This window comes from Micromesistius poutassou (genome assembly GCF_964030765.1).
Source record: "Micromesistius poutassou genome assembly, chromosome: 22".
Classification (NCBI taxonomy): Eukaryota; Metazoa; Chordata; class Actinopteri; order Gadiformes; family Gadidae; genus Micromesistius; species Micromesistius poutassou.
This window is the reverse complement of record NC_140292.1, coordinates 1,684,601-1,708,339: the sequence shown is the minus strand read 5'-3', so window position 1 is coordinate 1,708,339 and position 23,739 is coordinate 1,684,601. Positions and strand designations below refer to the sequence as shown.

At 49.2% G+C, this 23,739-nt stretch overlaps 4 protein-coding genes across 6 annotated transcripts in view; 1 reads left to right on the top strand and 3 right to left on the bottom strand.

The window, feature by feature from the left end:
• Positions 1-1,888, top strand: part of cog5 (component of oligomeric golgi complex 5) — a 33,276-nt gene extending 31,388 nt beyond the window's left edge. The window contains exons 19-20 of the mRNA XM_084486330.1: positions 793-872; positions 1,467-1,888. Of these exons, the coding sequence (XP_084342456.1) occupies positions 793-872; positions 1,467-1,581 (195 nt within the window). The 3' untranslated portion in view covers positions 1,582-1,888. The remainder of the gene's footprint in view (positions 1-792; positions 873-1,466) is intronic.
• A 112-nt stretch (positions 1,889-2,000) lies between these two features.
• On the bottom strand, positions 2,001-5,725 carry ndufa5 (NADH:ubiquinone oxidoreductase subunit A5). Its single transcript, XM_084486678.1, has 5 exons — positions 5,648-5,725; positions 5,124-5,168; positions 4,264-4,380; positions 3,102-3,167; positions 2,001-2,200 (listed from the first exon to the last, which is right to left on the bottom strand). Exons 1-5 carry the CDS (start codon positions 5,666-5,668, stop codon positions 2,099-2,101), a joined length of 351 nt encoding a protein of 116 aa, XP_084342804.1. The 5' UTR covers positions 5,669-5,725; the 3' UTR covers positions 2,001-2,098.
• A 1,193-nt stretch (positions 5,726-6,918) lies between these two features.
• On the bottom strand, positions 6,919-13,356 carry LOC311368096 (zinc finger protein AEBP2-like; the record flags this gene model as incomplete). Of its 3 annotated transcripts, none has more annotated exons than XM_084486983.1 (8): positions 12,854-13,356; positions 10,819-11,107; positions 10,282-10,389; positions 9,356-9,572; positions 8,337-8,461; positions 7,965-8,032; positions 7,756-7,869; positions 6,919-7,373 (listed from the first exon to the last, which is right to left on the bottom strand). In XM_084486983.1, exons 1-8 carry the CDS (start codon positions 13,306-13,308, stop codon positions 7,361-7,363), a joined length of 1,389 nt encoding a protein of 462 aa, XP_084343109.1. In that variant the 5' UTR covers positions 13,309-13,356. The 3 variants fall into 3 exon arrangements, with proteins under 3 accessions (XP_084343109.1, XP_084343111.1, XP_084343110.1); XM_084486985.1 differs by having other exon boundaries at positions 9,392-9,572; XM_084486984.1 differs by lacking the exon at positions 6,919-7,373 and having other exon boundaries at positions 7,752-7,869.
• A 2,363-nt stretch (positions 13,357-15,719) lies between these two features.
• The window catches only part of LOC311367905 (pleckstrin homology domain-containing family A member 5-like), a 99,079-nt gene continuing 91,059 nt past the window's right edge, over positions 15,720-23,739 (bottom strand). The window contains 10 exon segments of the mRNA XM_084486769.1: positions 15,720-16,919; positions 17,228-17,514; positions 17,931-18,232; positions 18,427-18,495; positions 18,831-18,974; positions 19,429-19,599; positions 19,968-20,089; positions 20,683-20,818; positions 22,915-22,958; positions 23,256-23,364. Coding sequence (XP_084342895.1) covers positions 16,885-16,919; positions 17,228-17,514; positions 17,931-18,232; positions 18,427-18,495; positions 18,831-18,974; positions 19,429-19,599; positions 19,968-20,089; positions 20,683-20,818; positions 22,915-22,958; positions 23,256-23,364 — 1,419 coding nt within the window. The 3' untranslated portion in view covers positions 15,720-16,884.

The following is a 23,739-nucleotide window of genomic DNA, read 5'->3' as shown; positions in this document are numbered from 1 at the left end:
GCACACATATATACACACACCCTATACACACATATACAAACGCACACACATATACACGTACTTACACACACACACACATATACGCAGACACGCAAACATAGGTACACAAACACACTTAAACCCTAAACCTATATATACCAGAACCATTCTGGTATCACTCACGGGTGTGTGTGTGTGTGGTTACCGTGACAACAGGCGTAGACGATCTGGAATGCAGCGTCCGGTGGTGTGTGAGCGAGTCGGGAGACACCGGCTGGTGCTGCTCCGTACGAAACCCTCGTTCTCATCTAAAATATTCACCGTATCTAAAAAGAAGTGTCTTTAGTTCCCCTACTACCAATTAAACTCTTCTTTTATGGCCACGACGGCGTGTGATTGAATCTATTGTCTTCTGATGAATTCTATTGTGAAATATGAAATGGGGTTCAGTCAGGCGTCAGTGAACTCACTGTGAGGTGGGATTGGATGGAGCAAAATATTCATGTAGCGACGTCTCTCTCCCCAGCCTCCCCTCCTCCAGACTGTGTGTGTCTGTGTGTGTGTGTGTGTTAAACCTGGGCGTGTGTTTAGATTTGTGTGCGTTTAACCTGGACGTGTTTAGATTTGTGTGCGTTTAACCTGGACGTGTTTAGATTTGTGTGCGTTTAACCTGGACGTGTTTAGATGTGTGCGTTCAACCTGGACGTGTTCAGATGTGTGCGTTAAACCTGGACGTGTTCAGATGTGTGCGTTTAACCTGGACGTGTTCAGATGTGTGCGTTAAACCTTGGGGGCGTGCGTTTGTCTCCCCAGCGGGCTGAGTGGTCCATCGCCCGGTACTCCCAGTGGCTGGACGACCATCCCTCAGAGAGAGACCGCCTCACCCTCATCAGGTACGTCTCACCTGAAGGGCGTCATGTGTACCGACAGAACTACAGCTGGCTGGCGTACGGGCTCACAGCGCCCTCTGGTGGTCGACATGTGTAACGTCTTCTGCTGGTCTGAACCACAGCCAAACCCTTTATGAAGTCTCAGGATGTGTTCGTTGATGCAACACAGCTCAGCGAACGGAGGGTGTTTACAGGGGAAGGTGCGTGTTAATGTACGCACTTATTGTATGTCGTATTTAGTTAATAGTACTTAGTTATGTAGCATCTTATCCTAGCTATCTTTGTTGTATACGGGGAATGGGTTAACCTAGTGATTGTTAGTGCTTGGCACTTAGTTCTATGAACATCCATACTGTACCGACTGCGATATATTGTTTCACTTTCTTATGACAAATGTACTTATTGTAAGTCGCTTTGGATAAAAGCGTCTGCTGAATGCAGTAAATGGTAACACCCTCAGTTCACTGAGCTGTGCTGCACCGACTCTCCATCAGCAGGTGACACCTGCAGTGGTGTGTCTTTAACCTCTAGAGAGAGCCCTCTAATACAGGCCATTCTGAGTGACGTGATGGTCTTGTCTTCTGCTCTGCTCCTCAGGGGGGCGCTGGAGGCCTACGTCCAGTCGGTGAGGACCCGACAGGGGAAGGAGTTTGCGCCCATCTATCCCATAATGCTCCAGCTGTTACAGCGGGCCACCAGCGCCACTTCCTAGGCGGTTACCACAGCTTCCGACAGAACGTGTTTCTGACCTGCTTCCACGTGGTACATTCCTGTTGTAATTGGCTGACCGGCTCGGTGCGTTAGTCTTCATCTGAGCTCTGATTGGCCAGATGGTTGGTTTTTTTAATTAAGGGGGCGGGGCTTTAGCTCGACGAAGAACATGAGGTTGAAATCTCTTCGTATCAAATTGATTTCATGTTGGTGATGAATGGAAATGGGGAGGATGTTGTGATGAGACGGATATTCATTTGTTTAGGGGTTGCATAATATGCATAATAAAGACACTTTGTTGAAATGGGTTCAGGTTAAAATCCTGCTGCCTCGATTATTTTCGCCCACATATCCCTCATAACTTATGTAGATTAATGTTCTGTTCTTGAAGGTTGAACACATGGTCATGAGGCACATTGGGATATTTGTGGGAAAATATTTCCACCATCTTTATTTGTACATAACTCCGTTGGGAAGTAGGGGACGACCAATCACACAGCAGAACACTAACGAGGGGCCTAGATGGGCCATTTCCATTGGTTGGGAGGAGCTTCCTCCACCAGCGGCTCCCAGGGCTTCCACTCGGCCATCTTCCTGGAGAGAGCCAGCTCACACTCCGCCTAAGCACACAACACAAACACGCAACGCACACCCATTAGAGGGTAGACAGCTGGAACATGCTGAAGTAGGGCTGAACGATTAATTGCATTTGCGATTATATCGTGATATGACCAAACGAGATTTTCTAACCGCAAAGGCTGCGATTTGATTGGTCACGTGACTTGCGAGTGAGCCGAGCAAAGCAGTGCAGGCAGGGAGAGACGCTGCGCTTTAACCTGCTGCACAATGGCCTCGTCAGAAGAGCGCACAGCTGAAAGTTTGGTACCAAAGAGGGGCGGCACATCAGTTGTGTGGAATTATTTTGGCTATAAAAAAGACGATGCTGCGCAACTGTCCTGCATTTCGATCACAGCCTCGTCGGCCTTGAAAAAAAAAAAAAAAAAAAAAACACCTCAGCGCACCAAATCAGCCGGCCGAGACCTCGCTGAAGAGGTGGTCTCGGTTCGCTTGAGATGTGAAAGCGAACGCACCTCGGTCCGATCCAGTTCTAAAAAGCATACGCCTCTTTGGACAGACGCCCACATAGAACGTATGCTGGCAAACACACATAAAAAATGCTGATTCATTTAACACATTGAGCACCAGGATGAGGGAGAAGGAGTTCAAAATAAATCTGATATTGTTTATTATGAAACAGATTGATTTATTGCTTGTGTTCGTTGAAAAATACATAAGAGGACCTTGAAAAAATAATCGCAATCGCAATATTGAGGGGGAAAAAAATCGCAATTCGATTATTTTCCAAAATCGTTCAGCCCTATGCTGAAGTGAACATTTGGAACAAATGGAAGTCTTTCTTAATCAGACGTGTTAAGACCAGATATGCAGGATTAACCCTACAGGAGAGGTGAGGTAACAGGATTAACCCTAAAAAAAAAAACAGGAGAGGAGACCGCTCACCTGAAAGATGACCTCTTCGATTTGTCCAGCGTTCATCTTCTTCTCCAGCGTCTCAACATCTGGCTCCTGGATCCAAACACAAAGAACACAGTGAGCACATGTGGTGGCAGTACATGTGTCCGAACATAGTTAAACAGAACTGCATACAATTTCATATCATGAGTATCGTGAACAAAAGATCATGGTAATCAGTATATCTTTGCATCGTTTGCATAAACATTCAAATAATAAACATATGTACACATGAAATGTGCATTAACCTCTTCATTAGGCCTGGGCAATAAAACAATAAATTGTTATAGATTTAAATCGTGATAGACTTATGATCAAAAGCAATATAAAACATGGTCAATATATATCGATTAGAGACTGGACCACCGAATCTAGCAGCTGGGTTTGTTACACAAACACGGTTCCATACTTATTTACGATATTTTAGTGTTTTTCATTGTTATATCGACATTGGAGTATTTATCAATGAAGAACAGTGGAAGGTCATATTAAGTGTTAAACAGAAGTGTTTAAATCCAGCATGGTAATTCCTAGTCTTTATGTCATTAAAATGATCAATAGTTAATCGATATTGAATAAAATGATCAAGTTATATCGTGATATGTCTTTCAGCCAAATCGCCCAGGCCTACTCTTCATCACAAAAAACAAACCCAAAGGAAATCGCCACAACTAGCCGGGCTCTGACGTGTTATCTTGGTACCAAAAGAAAGATTTCCCCAATGAGATGTGTGAGTGAAGTAATCAACATGGATGCTGTGTGTTGGAGTGAATAAAATCAGAACAGCAGAAGTGGCAGATTGCATTTCTGCCTGAAATAAATGACATATGTATGCGTGTATCTATCCATCTCTATAGCAATATATTCTCCATTCTTCCCCATAGTGTATTACAAGTCAACATTGTCACTCCCTCCCCTTTGTCAGTTGTTACAACCCACAATCTGAAAGTTTCCAGATAAGAATTATGTATACCCATTGAATTGACCAAACCCCAATAAAAACACCCTTACCCGAGATCAAACCCTTTGTGTTGAGTCTTACAGAGCAGAGGTTCCATATTCGTGTGTGTGTGTGTTTTGTGTGTGTGTTTTGTGTGTTGTGTGTGTGTGTGTGGCGTTCGTGCTGTGTATTTTTGTGTGCATTACGTACGGTCTTGACCAGGTCAAAGCGCTCCCCCACCAGCTGCTCCGTGTATTTGCGGTAGGCTGCGTCCTGGGGCATGGTCTGCAGGGAGGCCAGGATCTTGGAGTACAGGATCCTCAGACGCTGGGGGACAGAACACAACAAAGCATGTTGGCGGTCTTTAGATTAGAGTTGTTCTGATAGAAATATCAGAAATTCCTGCGAGTAGTACATCTCTGACCTACGTGCGTTCGAGCTGCCAAGTCAGACAAACATGGATGCTTAACGACAAGAATACAAATGTATTATTCAAACGATAGATTATAAATGTGAATGATCTAGTTCTGAAAAAAATAATTGTGTCAGTAAGGTAACCGACTTTACATCTTAAGAGAACAATGCTAGATGCTGTATCGGTATATACTCTGTATCGGCCGATACTCAAGTTCGGGGATCAGAATCGGTATTGGGAAGGAGAAAATGGTATCGGAAACATCTCTACTTTATTGTCCAGACCCTCAGTTCAGTTGATTCAACTCGCGTAATTAAGATCAGAAGGGCATGAGAACCTCTCCAGAACGAGAGACGTGACGCTTCAGAAGGAATGAAACAATTATATTTAGCATTTGCTGAGTAAGAAGGTGCCCAGGGTCCATCGTTAACTGGTAATATATTAACGTATACATTTAGGGCATTTAGCACACTTTATTTTCCAATATGTTGCTGTCGGTACTGTAAGATAAATCAAACATTTTGACCCAAATTAAGGTTAATCAAATTGTAGTTCACAACAAATGAATGTAAAGTCCAAACAGGACGTTTTAAAATCAATCACAGCCTGTCTCGGATCATCTAACCCCAGCCTGACACCCTCAGGTGAGACTCACCTCCTGGGGGTTCTTGGACACCGCGAGGCCGACCAGACCCGTCGTCTGGGGGATGAGACGAGGAGACAGAGACGAGGAGACAGACAGTAAGGAATCAATTAGAAAACACTTAGGCCTATCATACAAGTCACTGTTTTGAATACAATATCTACACACACACACACACACACACACACACACACACACACACACACACACACACACACACACACACACACACACACACACACACTTAACTTCCCACATCCCATTATCTGGTGTGTCTCTGGTCTTCTCTGAACAGAAACACTCAGAGGCTCTGGTTCTTTAATTTAAAGAGCCTCTACTACTGAACCCATCAGCCTGTTTGCTAACACGTTAGCATGTAGCTCCGAGCCTCCCGTGCTAAACAAAGGCAGCCTTCAGCCTAGACGTCCCGCTAACGTGTAGAAAATATATCTCAACATGTTTCCCCTCTGACGTTCCATCGGTTCGCGTTGTTAACGAAGTATGAGTCTGCAGTAGAAGATGACCTCCACTCCTACCTTCTTCAACAGACCCGCCATCTTGCTTCTCTGCAGGATTGAAGGGCGATTTAAAATGACGTCACAGCTGCTTCTGTTTACGCGAGGTCGCCTCCCCCCGGTGATCTGCGTGCGCATCGCAGCCAGAACACTATGGGCCCTCTGAATGACGATCAACACATGTCTGTTGTTGATCAGTATAATCTGTCATTCAGGATACAACAGGATACAACAACAACAAAAAAATTATATAAATATAAATATATATTTTAAAAAAAAAATATATATATAAATTATATTAAAAAGATTATATTAAAAAATATATATAAAAAAGGATATTTATATATATAAAAAAAGATGGTACTGCCCTCTGGGAGGCGTTACAGGACAATTGCCACACACACAACCCGCTTCAAAAACAGTTTCATTCCCACTGCAATCAATACCCTGAACTCCAGTCGCTGAGGATTATGCATGGCCCCTTAAGTATTATAAAATGTGTCTGTCTGTATGTATTTATGTTATATGTTTTATGTTTAAATGTAATGTTGGAACCTGTACCAAGGAGCTGTACTGAGACCAAATCCCACCAGCCTGGCTGTGTGGTCATTAATAAATTAATAATAATAAATACCTGTGAGGTAGAATGGAGGGGGGTCCGATTTTTCTCTCATCCACTCCCGTCTCTCACTCAAACATAGGCGCACACACAGCTCCAAGTTGTCGCTACTATATGTCTGCTCCTCTTCCCGTCATAACAACATTACTGTATGTAACCGTGGCTATCTTTTGAGTGGCTTTCCCACGAAGATAGCTTTCTTTATAAAACATTAGTATTCATTTTTAGTGTTTCTCATGTCACAGAAACCACAGTGAATCCTGTGTTTCTGTGCCCCGCTGTGGTGTCTACAGCATAGAGCTCCGGTACCGTTACAGGACAGCGGTGGTTTCTTTCAGCTTGTATTGTATTCCAATTTTAGCGAAAACACATAACATTAGCTTGAAAAAAAACTGTTTAAGTATGCTTATCTTTGCGTGAATTTCGGGATGACTCGTCTGCCAATGACTTCAAGTTGGTTGTGTTTTAACCGGTGATTGTTGCGCCAAACTGAACTGAATTGACGGAGTTTTCAATCATGAGCTCCATCTTTTGACACACACGCTTTTGCACAAACTCACTGTTTTGCACACTCTTTTACACAAACACACTCTTTCACACAAACATGAAACTTGAGTGAACACAAACACACAGATTCAGTGCCAGTGTTTTACATTTATTAAAACAGTCCGAGTTGGAGTATTTTTAATGACCTGGACGAGGTAATCTGTAAACTACACACCGGGCCAGAGTGAGGCATTTGGAAACATAAAAAATAAGTTTGGCAAAAAAAACACAAAATAATCTACAGTACAGTAATTTCTCAAAGTATAAAAATATATTACAAATCTTCAGAAATATTTACAGGGAGCGGAGCTTTCTACAAATATGTCTAACTCTAGTTTCTTCTGTTGGTTAGCTTCAGTCTAGACAGAATACCTAAAACTAGGCCTCTCTCTCCGGGACCCCTGCAGGCCGGCCGGACCCCAAGGACGGGTCGGTAGGAAACCCCAGAATGGGTCCTCTAGACGGGGGAGGAAGAGGAGGATGAGGAGGGACTGAGACGGAGCAGGAGGTGGAGTGCCCTCTCCTGGTGCGTCACGGCGTAGCAGGATGAGACTCGGCGTTGACGGCCGCTAAAAGAACATCCTGGAAGAGAAACGGGCGATGTGAGGAACATACAGTCTGACTCCTTACAGCCACATCTGATCTGGGGTCGATATATTGTCGTTTATGTTTCTTCTGACAAATGTACTTTCTGTAAGTTGCCTTGGATAAAAGTGTCTGCTAAATTCCCTAAATCTAAGGCCAAAACCTAGCAAGTAGCAGAGGTAGCATGTGGCAAACCTAGCATGTCTTCATTATTGTCATGTGGATCCCATGAAGGGAGCCTCCTGCTACTTCGGCAGCTAACGATGCTAATCAGGTGGACCCACCCCTTGCTACTGTAGCAGCTAACGATGCTAATCAGGTGAACCCCTTGCTACAGTAGCAATGGGTTCACCTGATTAGCATCGTTAGCTGAGCCTACCTGTAGATGCTGGGGTCCAGCAGCAGCGCCGTGTCCGTGGCCAGCTTGGACAGGTGCACCACCTTGGTCTTCTGCTGCTGCCGGTCGCTCTCGTTCACCCACACGTCCGGGAGTCTGGGGCGCACGGCGGGAGGTCAGAGGTCAGGTCATTGGAGGAGAAACAATCGAACAGTCTCGAACAACGTGAGAGTTGGTAGAGCAGGACTCACATGTCCTCAGGACTCCAGTGTAGCAGCAGCTTCACTTTCCCAGACTCTTCTTTCCTCCGGGCGATGACCTGGAGGTGTCAGAACATCACAGTATGAGCTAATACTTCAGAGCTCGTCTGAAGCCCCAGCAGAGTTAACATCACAGGACGGACCAGCAGAACCAACAAAACATCGGACCTCTCTCCTGAACATCTCCCTGCCCCTGGAGGAATTTCACCCAACACACCCATGTGTTGGATGAAACACACATTGGAATCTGCTTATACCCTCTGAGGTGTCACTACAGTTCACCGTTTATCAAATACACAAACAAAAAAGTTCTGAGGAAGATGAGAGCAGTAAGGTGTAAAGAGGAGGAAGGTGTGTTTGTACCGTGCTGTGGAAGACGGCGCTGTGCCCGTTGCCGAGGCTCTCGATGTGCGTTGCCAGGTTGAGGCAGATTGCGCGGTGCCGGATGGCGTCCATCGTCTGAGCATCGAAGAAGTCATGGGGTCGCGCTGGAACACGACAGAGTTAGGGGTCAACGGGGTCAACGGTCAGCTAGGTGCCACACACAACAATTTAGTTAGTTTAGTTCATAGAACGATTTAGTGCGTTGGTGTTTGAGTTAGGAGGAGCCGGAAGGTTCTGGGTTCAATCCCAAATGTCTGTGATCTACATGTAGGCCTCCTTGAACCCTGACCTCTCCCTTCTCCTCCAAACAATACTAATGCATGAACACTTTGGATAAACGGGATCCTAACATCGACTGGCGCGGAGCCTCTGCACTTAAAATGTGCAATCTGTAAAATATTATACCGCCACGTGTGAGTGTGATTAGCCGTTACAAGACATCAAAAGTGGGCATGTCCACCTAGATATGACGGAAAGATGAGCAACGTTTACTACAGTCTACTGCGGAGGCTGGTAGACTCATCCATCACATCTAGGTGGAGACGCCCACTTGTGATGTCAGAAGACACCGATTTTCAAAACAGCTTGTAACAGCTAATCACACTCACACCTGGTGGTATTATATGTCACCTTTAAGATAAGACCTGCTGGCATGAGGGTTCAAGGAGCAGTAACTCATAGCAACAATAATGACATAACTTCCCCCGAGCTAACTAGAGTTGTTCCGATACCGATTCCAGTAGCAGAAATTCGGTGGATGGATGCTCAGGCTTAACGACAAGAATACAAATGTATTATTATAATTACCATATAATTACTACAGATTATAAATGTCAATGATCTGCTAGATGCTGAATCGGTATATCCCCGGTATCGGCTGATACTCAAGTTCAGGAATCGGTATTGGGATGGGAAAAAAAAGGTATCGGAACATCTCTAGAGCTTAACCCCCCCTCCCCCCCAGCCCCCCCTCCCTCCCGCAGACCCCCCAGACTCACACATGCGCTGCGACCCGGCCGGGACGGAGTACATACGTAGGGAGCGCCTCCGTTTGCTCTTCAGCTTCCTCCTCTTGCTGAGCCCCGCCTTGGAGGGGCTCTCCTCCTTCAGCCGGCCGTTGGCCCCCGGCCGCCCCCCCGAGCTGAAGTGGGTGGGCACGTGGCGCGCCAGCCCCCCCTGGGAGGCGAAGGTGGCGTTGCAGCCGCCCACCACACACTGAGGGGGGGGACGACGACAGGTGACACATTATGATGTATATATGATGTATACATCATGTATATCATATATATATATATAGGCGGAATTGAGGACTGAGGTGATGAGAGTGTTGTCACGGTGATGGACAGTAGAGTTAACAGTAGAGTAAACAGAACTGCAGTGTTGATTGAAGCCCAGTAATGTTGTGTCTACTGTAGAGGAGTGTAATGTTATGTTAATACCACTAGAGGAGCATATGTTAATACCACCAGGAGTATATAATGTTAAGTATAAAGTGTAATGTTAAGTACATGTTAATACCACTACAGCAGTACATGTTAATACCACTGAGGGGTATGTAATGTTATAACATGTTAGAGCGAATGACATGTAACCAGAAGTTTGCAGGCTCGATCCCGGGCTCATCCTAGCGGAGTGTCGAGGTGTCCCTGACCAAGACTTCACCCTGACTGCTCCAGACAAGCTGGCTGTTGCCTGGCATGGTTGACTACGCTGTCGGTGGGTGCATTTGTATTGATGGTTGTAAGTCACTTTGGACCCACGCGTCTGCTAATGCCCTAAATGTAAATGTACCACTAGGACTATATCATGTTAAGTTCATGTTTATACCACTAGAGGAGTATGTAATGTTATCACATGTTTATACCACTAGAGTATATCATGTTCAGTGCATGTTAGGACACTGGTCTCTGTGCAGCGGCGTTACCTTGAAGGGTTTGTCCCCGCTGTGGGTCAGCATGTGTCTCTGCAGCCAGCTGTGGCTGGTGGACGGCGTGTTGTACACCTTACAGCCCTTCCACAGACACACGAACACCTGCACGCACACACACAAACACAAACAAAAACAGTTAGAGGGGAGCCCAGGGGGACATGAGGCAGCAGAGACCAACCAAGCGAGTCATCTAAAAATAGATTTACACACACACACACACACACACACACACACACACACACACACACACACACACACACACACACACACACACACACACACACACACACACACACACACACACACACACACACACACACACACACACACACACAGAGAGAGAGAGACAGAGAGAGAGAGAAAACTACTCAGACAGAGTTAGACAGAGAGCTAGACAGACGAACGGATAGAAATACACACACGGACTACTTAGATAGACAGAGACAACTAGACAGACAGACACTGAACTACTCAGACAGAAAGAGACAGAGCTAGACAGAACTAGACAGACAGACAGACAGGCAGCCTCACCCCTCCCCTCTGGGGGTCCACGTGCAGGGCTCTGATGTGCTCCGCCAGATCGGGGCTGCTGGGGTTCTGGAGGTGGCAGTGGTCCCAGCAGCAGGTGTACCCGGGGGCGGGCTTCACCCCCCCGGCCCCCGGGGGCCCGACCGTCATCGCCACGGGCCCCGCCCCGGCAGTCCCGGTCCCCGCGCCGCTGACCCCTCCCCCGGCACCCCCGCCGTGCCCGTTCATCATGGCGGGCGTGGAGCGGCCGCTGGACGCACCACTCTCCGCGTCCATCAGGGTGCTGCTGATGCTGAGGACACAGAGGGTCGCCGTGACAACGGGGGGTTAGATGATGCTGCGGGTCAGAGCTCAGAGTAGCACAGAAAGCAGAAGACAAGTTAACAGTTGGTGTGACTGACAGGCAAGATGGATTCCCAAGGTAGGAAGAGCGTACAACTGATGCACACTGATGTCTGCTGCACTGCATCAAGGGATACCCTGATGCATCCTGGGATACCATGATGCAGTCCAGGTGATGAAGGTTTCACTGCCATCGAATCATCAAATAGAGATGGCACACACTGTGACTGACAGAGAGCATACAACCGATGCACACTCTGTCTGTGGGTCTGAGGAGGCTCAGAAGAACTGAGCCTCGACCGAGAGCGAGCTACAGAGCAGAACATCTGACGACCGTGTGTTACAGTGGGCAGCAGACGCAGGACGTGGAGGACTCAGTCACGTGACCGCAGACGCTTCAGAGAGCGCGTGGTGGAGTAGAGGTCAGACCACAACAGGTGCAGGACCTGTGAGACCAGACCGTGTTTAGTTAATTCTCGCCCACGCAGTTGTAACGCCAGACGTGATGCTAACACTGGGCCCCCTGCTGACACATTTAAAACCCGGGTGCTTTCCTACCAGATCTTAGTCAGCACGTTTCCCCAGACAAGCTTATAGTCACACACCTGTTCCTGAGTCGGTTTCACCAACAAAGAAAATGAAAGTTTTAAAAGTTATTCTATTGCTAGATGATCACTAGCTTACACTTGGAATTTCCATACATTTTACAATCTTAGAAAACATCCATTTTAGCAACAACACAAATCAACAACTCAAATATCAACCATGATTCATCATATAATCTGAACCCTGGTTTTAATCACACTAAAGGTAGTGTACTTTGTGTCCTACTTTTGATCAAAATGTATCACGGTTCACCATCTGAAACACAGAATATCCTCATGAATCAGACAGAAGGTCCCCAGATATTATTATCATCTGTAACTCATCCAACCACTCGTTCTCAAAACGTCTGGCCTTGGTCTAACAATGGAGACCTCACAATAGTTCAACTAGTGGTGAGGGGTTACTGAGGGAAGTTAACAGTTAAGTCCTGGTTACTAAACACATTTCTGTAGGCTTCCACGAGTGGAAAACATATTTGATGTTTGAACGGTCCTCCACAGAGAGCTTCCATCACACCGGTCTGTAGATAAGGCCCATAGGAAAAGTTTACAGTTCTCTCGTGATGCTGCACCTTAGCCACATCGAGATGTTAATCTGAGAGTAGAGTCCCCTCTCACGGACTATATCCAGGGATGATCCTTTCGGGGTCTAGACCCGGGACCCAGTCTAGAAGTCCTGGTCTGGCTCGGGACCTGGTCTGCCTCGGCTCGCCAGGCCCGGCCACGTTCTGGACATGCGACCATGCGTCTCCTCAGACCACCTCTAAATACAGAAACACACACGTGTGGTTCTTCTACTCTGATTCGCTCTACACTTGCTGTATCCTCTCTCTGGTTCTGTCCCAGTTTACGGTGAATCCAGAAAAGTGACAAAAGACAGACCGTGTGGGACCCGAATCACTGAGTGGCTTTAAGCATCCAACAAATGACAACAAAGGTCCGATACTACTGGAGACCATGAACATCTAGGACCCCCCTGGTGCTGAACCATGGTTCTGGACCAGAGGTTCGGAACTTCAGGTTATTGACCTGCTGTCCGCCGCTGAGGAGCACACGGTGGTCCGACTGGTTCTACTGGGAGTACCACCGACCTGTCCTCGGAGTCCATACGGCTCAGCGGCTCTCCGTCCGAGGAGGAGATCTCCAGGCTGGCCCGCCTCCTGGGCCCGGGCTCGGCGGGCCTCCCTCCGGGCTTTGTGCGGCCGCTCTCCGCTCTTTGTTCTCCGGGCTGCGTCTCGCTGCTCCCCGCCAAACCCGCCGGACCACCGGGACTTTCCCCCGGTGGCTCGCACAGTTTCTCCGTAGTTTTCGCGTCGCTGTCACCGCATTCCGTCGACGGCACCGGCTCTTTGTCCGCATGTGGACCGGGAGACGGGTCACCTCCGTGTCCGCCGTCCGCCTCCATGTCGGCTCCGTGCTCCGCGTCGCCCGGCAGTTCCTGCCGGTGGTCCGGCGGCGGGGCCCGGGCCTCCGAGTCCGGTTCCCCGGTCCCATCGGCCGGTTCCCCCGAACCTCGCTCGGTTCCATCGGTCGTGAGTGCGGCCATATTTAGACCTCCCGGAGCAGATCGGTGTCGAAGGAGTTGAAAAGTTGAGCTCTCTGGTCCTTCCTCCTCCTCGCGCTGTTCGGCTGAGCAGTGGAGGAGGGGGGGGGGAGGGACGTGACGTCACGGCGCCGCGTCCCGGGCTCCACGTGGTCCGGGAGGGGGGACGTGACGTCACGGCGTCCTGGTCCTCCTCGGCTCCAAGTGGTCCGGGAGGGGGGACGTGACGTCACGGCGCTGGGTCCCAGTCCTCCTCGGCTCCACTTGATCCGGTAGGGTGGACATGACGTCACGGCACCGGGTCCCGGTCCTCCTCAGATCCACGTGGTCCGGTTGACTGAGAACGACCCGGGTCTCAAAGTGCTGAGAAGGCCCGTTATCGTTTATTCAGGGTCTAAGGGCAACTTGGAGGCAGGTTATGGATATTAATATTACAGAGCTCTAGGTCCGAGGTTAAGGTCGGGTCTATGGCGCGTCGGGATCTCGGGTTGAACCCCGGGACCCCCTGGTTTGGAGGGGACCGCCTGTGGAGCAGACGATGGTCATATTTTTACCGGTGCTTCATATTGTTCAAATGTTCACACATTAGTACTAACTAAGAATAAACACCGTTTGGTTGTAAAATAAAAATAACTGTATACATTTATAACTTACGATAATTAAAAAAGTTAAACAGATATGTAGAAGTTTATTTGACCAAATAGTCAGCAGTAGAGTAGACCTGGGACAAACTACTAGGCTACTATTCACTTTGTTTGGAGTTGTTCTTTAAATAGTTCTGTGTCCTTCAGTTATTACAATACTAGCAACATCTTTGTACAATATTGAGCCATGCTGTATATTTACACTATTAACTTTATGATGTATTTTCATTCCTACACTTCCAGGTTTTTGGGGATCTATAAAAATAAATAGGACTCTGCATAGGACTGGTTGTTCTGATAATACACACAATGTTAACAGATTAACAATAAAGTTGAATAGTTTATAGTTCCAGGATTCATGTTTCCTTTATCTGTTTTTTGAGACCTAAGAGTCTATTTTAATAACAACGTAGGGTTCAGTTTAGCAGGACAGGGTTAAACCAACGGTAGATTCATGTCTTACTCAAAATACAACCACAGACAGTTTAAAGAATGTCAACATTTATTTCACATGATATAAAACAGATGGAATATGAACATTTTGCATATTGATCCTAATAATACTAATATTAATATTGATAACCTCTATAGTTATAATATCCACTCTGCTTGTTTAATCGTGTACATAAATTACACTTTTTTTTACATTTTGTACATCGTTCGTGGACCTCCGTATTGCTTTGTGCTGAGTCTGGTGTCTCTGAGTCTGGTGTCTCTTGAGTCTGGTGTCTCTGAGTCTGGTGTCTCTAAGTCTGGGGTCTCTCTGGGGTGTCTTTTAGTCTCTCTCTAGTGTCTCTGACTCTGGTGTCTGTTGTTTCGTCTCTGAGTCTGGACTCTCAGTCTCTCTCTGGTGTCTCTTAGTCTGGTGTCTCTGAGTCTGGTGTCTCTTAGTCTGGTGTCTCTGAGTCGGGTGTCTCTGAGTCTGGTGTCTCTGAGTCTGGTGTCTCTGAGTCTGGTGTCTCTGATGTCTAATGTCTCTGAGTCTCTCTCTGAGTCTGGTGTCTCTGATGTCTCTGAGTCTCTCTCTGAGTCTGGTGTCTCTGAGTCTGGTGTCTCTGATGTCTCTGAGTCTCTCTCTGAGTCTGGTGTCTCTGAGTCTGGTGTCTCTGATGTCTCTGAGTCTCTCTCTGAGTCTGGTGTCTCTGATGTCTCTGAGTCTGGTGTTTCTGAGTCAGTTGTCTCTGAGTCTGGTGTCTCTAAGTCTGGTGTCTCTGATTGTCCATCGGGGGCGGCGGACGCAAAAACCGACAGACGCCGACCGCTTCAAGATGGCCGCTCTTCTTCGCGCCCGGGCGTAAACAAAAAAGGGAAAAAATGTCTTTTCAAAAACGTCCTTTATTGAAACGTCTTTTGTTGAAACCTTGATATAGAGGCTGAGCCGTCTCCACGCAATATAAATAAAACAACACCTCGGCAAAATACTCAGCTCTGTGCGGACCAGAGCCGCATGAGGTGCAGTCAGCATCTCTCTCTTCGTATATATATTTTTATATATAGAACTTTTAAATAGGTGACATTCAGACACTTGTGACGTGTGTGTGTGTGTGTGTGTACATCTCTGTGGACTTTTCTCTCTTCTTTGTGATAAAACATTGAACGGTGAGAGAGCAGTGTCTGCCCCGGGTCGGGAACTTAAAATGGCGCGGCTAAAAAAATAAATACCCCCTCCCCCGGCACTGGAGCGTGTGTGGAGCGTGTGTGTGGACGAGGGCTCCTATATACACACAAGCAGCCCCCACCCCCCCACCCCCCCCCCAGGGTCCATTAAAAATACTCTTTATTTCACGCTGATATAGTATACGGACAATTCATGATAAGTACCAACGGCATGTCTTGTGAAAACTGGAAATAGCCGTTTCTATCTGTGTGTGTGTGTGTGTGTGTGTGTGTGTGTGTGTCTGAGTGTGTGAGAGTCTGTCTGTATTTGTGAACGTCTGTGTGTGTGTGTTGGCGCATTTCCACCGGAGGGTGCGGGTCGTTTCAGTCTGCAAAGGTGCGGCACGGGTCACGTTTCCACCGCCAAAAGTGGGCGTGACCCGGACTGAGCCGTATTGAGCAGTACTCGTCTCACAGTACTACTCCGTTGAGGTACTGAGATGCCTGAAAGGGTCCCAGCAAGTTTGAGCTACACACGCCGTCCGTTTAGTCGACAAAATCACTTCCGTGCAACAGGGGGATAATAACAAACACAGTACCCGCAAGGTATTTCTGGACAACGGCGAAAGCTTCGTTTATTGGAGAAAATGTCGCGCAAAAGTTTGCCGTCCTTCTTGGACGTTCTACATTGTTGCTAGCTCTTTGTTCATTGTGCACGTTCTTCTTTTTCCTTGGATTTATTAGCAGGCTACACTGTGTCGGGCTGCTATGAGATCACAATGCTTACGTAGCTGCCGTGGCTATTGCTGTCCGGCTTAAACCCCGCCCTACCATAAGGGTACTGGCGGTGGTGGAAACGCGTGCTGTAACTGAGCTGGGCTATACTGCACCATCACTACTAGGCTGAGGCGTGCTGGGTTCGAACCGTACCCGCCGGTGGAAATGCGCCATATGTGTGTGTGAGCATCTTTGAGTGTGTGAGTGTGGATGATTGTTTGTGATTGTGTGAATGAGTGTGTGAGTATCTGTGAATGTGAGTGCGTGTGTGGGTGGGTGCATCTGAGAGTGTGCGAGTATCTGTGATTGTATGAGTGTGCGTGTATGTGAGTGTGTGTTTGTGTTGGTGTGAGCGTCTTTGAGTGTGTGAGTATCTGTGTGTGTGAGTGTGTTGATAGGGTAGGAGAGACGGGTCGTGGGTGAGACCGTGTCGTGTCTCTCCTCCGGTCCGCTGCTCCTCACAGTAGTCTTGTAAACACAGGAGGCCATGGAGCATGCTCAGTGCAGGGACGCTACATCCGGCTCTACCGTCAGGGCGCCATCTTGGATCCGGGCGTCATCATCACGTGTCGCTGGTGACCAATGAGAAGGTCTGGACTGCAGGAGGAGAGGAGGAGAGGTGGACAGGAGGGTGAGGAGGAGAGAGGGAGAGGAGGAGAGGAGGAGGTAGCGTGAACCTAGCTGTAACCTAGCGTGAACCTAGCTTTAACCTGGGGTGAACCTAGCTTTAACCTGGCGTGAACTAGCTTTAACCTAGCGTGAACCTAGCGTGAACCTAGCTTTAACCTGGCGTGAACTAGCTTTAACCTAGCGTGAACCTAGCTTTAACCTGGCGTGAACTACCTTTACCTAGAGTGAACCTAGCTGTAACCTAGTGTTAGAGCTAGCATGGCGGCGCCGCTTACCGGCCACCATGTTGTTGTTGTTGTTGTTGTGTTTCTTGTCGTCGGCCTCCAGCCGCTCGTAGGGGCTGAAGAGGGTCTCTGGGGGGACGCCGGGCCGGTCCGGGACCCGGGGTTTGTCCGCGACCCGGGGTTTCTCCGGGACCTGGGGTTTGGTCGGGACCTGGGGTTTTTCCGGGACCTGGGGTTTGTCCCGCCTCTTCATGGGCGGGGGGGGCAGCGGCCGCCCGTCCTGCGGCGGCGGGGCGGAGCTGGGGGCGGGGCAGGGGGCGGGGCCGTCCACCATGATGCTGAGGAGGGGAAGGGGGAGAGAGGGTCAGGTGACCACGGTGTGAGGACCACGGCCTCAGGACCAGGGACCGCTACCACCACACCTTCAGTCACACACACACACACTCAGACACACACCACACCTTCAGTCACACACACACACACACACACACACACACACACACACACACACACACACACACACACACACAATACAATCACACACACTATAACTACACACTACGAAACACACACCACCACCACAAACTCAGACACACACTCACTACACAACACACACTCAGACACACACTACACAACACACACACACACACCACAACCACACACTCCGACACACACTACACAACCACACACATACACACACACACACCACAACCACACACTCTACAACCACACCCTCACCCCTTTCCCCTCCTACCAGTTCTCCGTGGCGTTCTCTGACGGAGGGGAGGAACGCTTCTCCTCCTCCTCTGCCCTCCTCCTCTGCTCCTCCTCTTCCACTCTCCTCCTCTGCTCCTCGTCCTCCTCCGCCCTCCTCTGCTCCTCCTCCTCCTCCGCCCTCCTCCTCTCCTCCTCCTCCTCCTCCCTCCTCCTCTGCTCCTCCTCCTCCTCCGCCGCCCTCCTCCTCTGCTCCTCCTCAAACGCCTGCAGCTTCACCATCTCCGCCCGCTGGGGCTCTCGACACAGCTCCCAGATCACCATCTTCTGACTGTCACACACCTACACACAGAGACACACAGAGACACACACACACACACACACACACACACACACACACACACACACACACACACACACACACACACACACACACACACACACACACACACACACACAAATGAGTGTGTGCATATATGTGTGTGTGCGTGTGTGGGAGTGTGTGTGTTTGTGTGTCCTCGTGTATGTGTCTGTACCTCATGGACTGGGCTCTCTGGTCCCTCCCCAGTGTCCTCTTCCCCTCTGCCTTCCTTCAGCACCCCCTGCTGGACACAATAGAACATGATATATGTACTGTCATTCAACACCAAAATACCCCAACACTGAAGTCCTGCCCTCTCTCCCCTGAGTCTAAAAAAAACGTATAACTGAACGTCCCGCTCTCATTCTCCTCTAAACCATGTAACTGAAGTCCCGCCCCCTTTAATCTAAACCATGTAACTGAAGTCCCGCCCCCTCTAATCTAAACCATGTAACTGAAGTCCCGCCCCCTCTCCCCTCTAAACCATGTAACTTAAGTCCCGCCCCCTCTCCCCTCGTTTAAACCATGCAACTGAAGTCCCGCCCCCTCTCCCCTAGTCTAAACCATGTTATTGAGTACCTGGTCCGCTGGGGGCTGTGGGGGGTCTCCAGCAGTAGGGGAGCTGGCCTCCGCGCTGCCTCGCTCCTCGCTCAGCGCCAGCTGCCTCAGAGCGGCCTCCAGCTCCCCGGGGTCTGCAGAGCCCGCCTCCACCGAGGCCCGCCTCTGTGGACACACACGCACGTGCACACACACACACACACACACACACACGCACATATACACACACACACACACACACACACACAGACACCACACACACCAGTCATTAACATGTGTAGAGTGTAACATGTGTTCTACGTGAAGGTAATACACATCCGTTATTAGCACACTCTCTTTATTTTGAGTTCTGTCATAACAATCCTTGAGGATGTGTGTTCTGGAATCTTCAGTAGTGTTCATTTGAAACAAATCTAATATAATAATGGGTAATACACACCCATGAATGAAGCTGTGTGTGAGTGTGAGAGGGTGAGTGAGTGAGTGAATGAGAGTGTGTGTGTGTGTGTGTATAATGTATGTGTGTGTGTGTGTGTTGTGTATAATGTAAGTGTGTGTGTGTGTGTGTGTGTGTGTGTGTGTGTGTGTGTGTGTGTGTGTGTGTGGGGGGGGTACCGACCAGCAGAACCCCCAGGGGGTGGTCCTTGTTGAAGGAGGGTGAGCGAGAGGGGTTCTCTCTCCTCTTGGCCTGCTGGTTCCTCTTCATCCTCTCCAGCTGCTCCTCCACACTCATCCTCGCCCGCCCCCCCTCCCTCTCCGTGGGGGACTCCGCTGAGCTCCAGGGCCGGTCCTGAGGGGAGAGTGACAGCTGCCTGTCAGGGTGACCTCACCCATGTAACTGAAGCCCCGCCCTCTCTCCCCTCTATACCATGTAACTGAAGTCCCGCCCTCTCTCCCCTCTAAACCCATTTAACTGAAGTCCCGCCCTCTCTCCCCTCTAAACCCATTTAACTGAAGTCCCGCCCTCTCTCCCCTCTAAACCATTTAACTGAAGTCCCGCCCTCTCTCCCCTCTAAACCATTTAACTGAAGTCCCGCCCTCTCTCCCCTCTTTACCCATGTAACTGAAGTCCCGCCCTCTCTCCCTTCTTTACCCATTTAACTGAAGTCCCGCCCTCTCTCTCCCTTCTTTACCCATGTAACTGAAGTCCCGCCCTACCGATCTGGGTTCTGGTTTCTTGGTCTTCCTCAGCGTGACATAGGAGCCGATGTGCAGGGAGTCCGGGGGGCTCATGGGAGACTTGGACCTGGGGGGTACGATGCCCACCGGGTAGGGCGGCGCTGCTGGGGAGGGGGGACACACACAGTCTTTGTTAGTCCACACGCTTCAGCAGGGATCACATGATGCACACACTCTCTCTAGAGCCTCTAGTTACCTCTGGTGACCCCTAGTGACCTCTAGTTACCACTAGTGCCTTGAGTTACCTCTAGCTACCTTTAGAGCCTCTAATTACCTCTAGAGCCTCTAGTTACCTCTAGTGACCTCTAGAGCCTCTAGTTACCTCTAGTGACCACTAGAGCCTCCAGTTACCTCTAGAGCCTCTAATTACCTCTGGTGACCCCTAGTGACCTCTAGTTACCACTAGTGCCTTGAGTTACTTCTAGCTACCTCTAGAGCCTCTAATTACCTCTAGTGACCTCTAGAGCCTCTAATTATCCCTAGAGCCTCCAGTTACCTCTAGAGCCCCTAGTTACCTCTAGTGACCTCTAGAGCCTCTAGTTACCCCTAGAGCCTCTAGTTACCCCTAGAGTCTCCAGTTACCTCTAGAGCTGCTAGTTACCTCTAGTTACCTCAAAAGCCTCTAGAGCCTCTATTTACCTCTAGAGGAGCTACATGCTGGTCTCTAGTGAAGGCCTCTAGAGCCTCTCGTTACCTCGAGAGGCGGCGGCGTCCTTCCTCTCTCCGGAGGCGTCCATCTTGTCCCTCTCCTCCCCCGCCACCTCGTCTCCCTCCTCCTTCACCGTGGTCAGCTCCGGCTCACTCTTATACAGCCGGTAGTCTGGGTTCTGCTGTGGAGCGGAAGAGGGGGGGGAGAGAGGAGGAGGGGAGAGGGAGAGGAGGGAGGAGGAGAGGAGGGAGGGAGGGGGGGAGGAGAGATCATTGGTCAGGTGACACTATGGCATGGTGAGAATGACACACACACACACACACATTATGAGCGCACATACGGACACACACATCAAATCACCACACAAAGAGATGGACACACATAAATACAGAGAGACACGCACATGGCCGGCATGAACAGAACGTAAACACACTTTACACACACACACACACACGCAGCATCACGCTAATCCTGCGACGTCTGGACCTCTGCGGAACACTTCACACTACAGTAACTCACAACAGCGCAAGTCCTCAGGAAGCTCTTCCTGTCCTGGCACACCGTACAGGAAGTTGATGAGCAACACAATGTGGAGGGACAGGTAGTAAAGGGAAGGATGACCTTTGATCTGAGCCCAGAATGTTCTTCTGTTCAGAGCCAGATCAACCAGACCAAGGGAGAAACAAACTGAACACGGTCGGCGGTTTAGAGCCCGCGTCGACATGCAGGGGAAGGAACATGCTTACAAATAACCAAAACAATGCTTTCAAAATAAAAGCGCGAAAAAATGAAACGACAACCAAGCGAAGAGTTTATGACGACAACCACTGAAGCATGAAGGAGAAGAGATGACTTTGAGGTTCTGGAGCGGGTGGGGTGGGTGGAGGTTCTGGAGCGGGTGGGGTGGGTGGAGGTTCTGGAGCGGGTGGGGTGGGTGGGGGTTCGGTTTTGGGTCGGAGCGGACGGGGCTGGTTGAAGTTGGATGATGGGTGGGTGGGGTTGGGTGATGGGTGGCGGTGGGGCAACGGGTGGGGGCAGTTTGGTCGGGTGATGGGTGGAGGTTGAGTGATGGGGTGGGGGCGGGTGGAGGTTGAGTGATGGGGTGGGGGCGGGTGGAGGTTGGGTGGGGGCGGTTGGGTCAGGCGGAGGTCGGCTGATGGGTGGGGGCGGTTGGGTTGGGTGATGGGTGGGGGCATTTGGTCAGGTGGAGGTTGGGTGATGGGTGGGGGCGGTCGGTTGATAAGTGGGGGCGGGTGGATCGGTTGGGTGATGGGTGGGGGTTGGGTGATGGGTGGTGTTTAAGTGGGTGGAGCGGGTGGCTCCACTCTTACGCTGTGCGCTGCGGCCCGGGGGCCGTGCTTGCGGTCTTCGGGGCGATGGGCGTGCTGGGGGAGGGGGGGCAGGTGGGGGGGGCCCTCGGTGGCGTCGTAGTACTGGGGGAGGGGCGGGCGCGGGGGCAGGCCCCTCCCCTCCTCCTGGGCGGGGCTGAGAGGGAGACGGGGGGCGTGGCCACCGCAGGGGCCCTCGCTGTAACACGGCTGACATCACAGTATAACGACACTTGATTGGTACAGAAACACCACACTGAATATGATACATAACACTTCATAGATATTTATAAAGATAGATAACACTTAAGTTATATTTATTAAGATACGTAACACCTCATATATATTAACAACACCTTATCTATATTTACAACACATCATATATGTTTATAACACCTCATATAAAACTGACCGATAAAACAGTATCATAAACACAGAACAAACACAATGAAATAAAAATACAAGGGAATGAAAAACACAGAAGAATGAAAAATCAGAAACTCAAATATGAAAAATCAGACTTGAAAAATAAAATATATAAATAAAAAATTATACAGAAATTAAATAAAGACAATAAATGAATGGGAAGATCAAATAATAAATACATACAAATAAATAACAAAAGATGAGTATCAAGCCATGAAACACTGATCAGAAATGCCCTCCTGTAAACCAACCTTTAAGATTATAAACAGCTAAACTGTTACCAATGTGACTAAAATGTTATTCAGTGTGAAAAAGTATGAATTTATTTTTCCCAGAGGATTTCCCAAATAATACCCTGGTTTACTGGTGAACTGGTTTACTGGTTTGTCATTACTTTGATTCATTTAATTTGTGTTGCGGTTGTTCCAAAACATGGTCCTTCCACCGAGGTATAAGAAGTTAGTTTTGTGGTACTAGTTAATTATGAAATATAAGCTGGTTATGAGACGAGGAGAATTCTTACCTCATTCTTCTGGAGGCTGGAAAGAGGTCTGGCTCCAGGGAACCCTGTGGGGGGAGGAGGAGGAGGAGGAGGAGGAGGAAACAGAAAAGCACATGAGAGTTGAAGACGTTGTCGATGGGTCTTAATCACCGAGCGGCCATCTTGGTTCTAACCACAGTATTGTGAGATCTAGAATGTGATTGGCTGACCTGGGCCTAGATAGACATAGTATTATGAGCACTAGTCTCTGATTGGCTGACCTGGTTTTAGATGGACCGAGTGTTGTGAGACCTAGCCTGTGATTGGCTGACCTGGGTCTAGATGGACTTAGTGTTCTGAGAGCTAGCGTGTGATTGGCTGACCTGGGTGCGAGCTCCTCTGTGGTTGGTTCTTGGCCAGGGCCTCCATGACGTCCTGGATCCTCCACAGCTCCTTCTGGATCTCCACGTGTCTCTGGCTGGGCGGCTCCGTCTGCACACAGGGGGGGATGAGTGTGAGTGTGTGTGTGTGGGTGTGTGTGCCTGTGTGTGCGTGTATCTGTGTGTGTGTGTGTGTGTGTGTGTGTGTGTAGCAGAGGCCGGTTCGACCACTCGCGGGTCTCGAACCTGCCACCTCTCAAACTACAACAACACTACCGGCATGGAAGTCGAACGCTCTAACCATTGAGCTAAAAGCCCAGGCTTCTAACTCAGCGGCTAGAAGCATTCTTAAGGCTAGGGGTGTGAGGACTTACCACGTACTGCCGCCAGCTATCCCAGGCTAGTTGGCATCCGTTACACTCACCCCCCTAAATCCTCACTCCCATCCGGGTCACAGCACCAGAGGCCGGTTCGACCGCTCACGGGT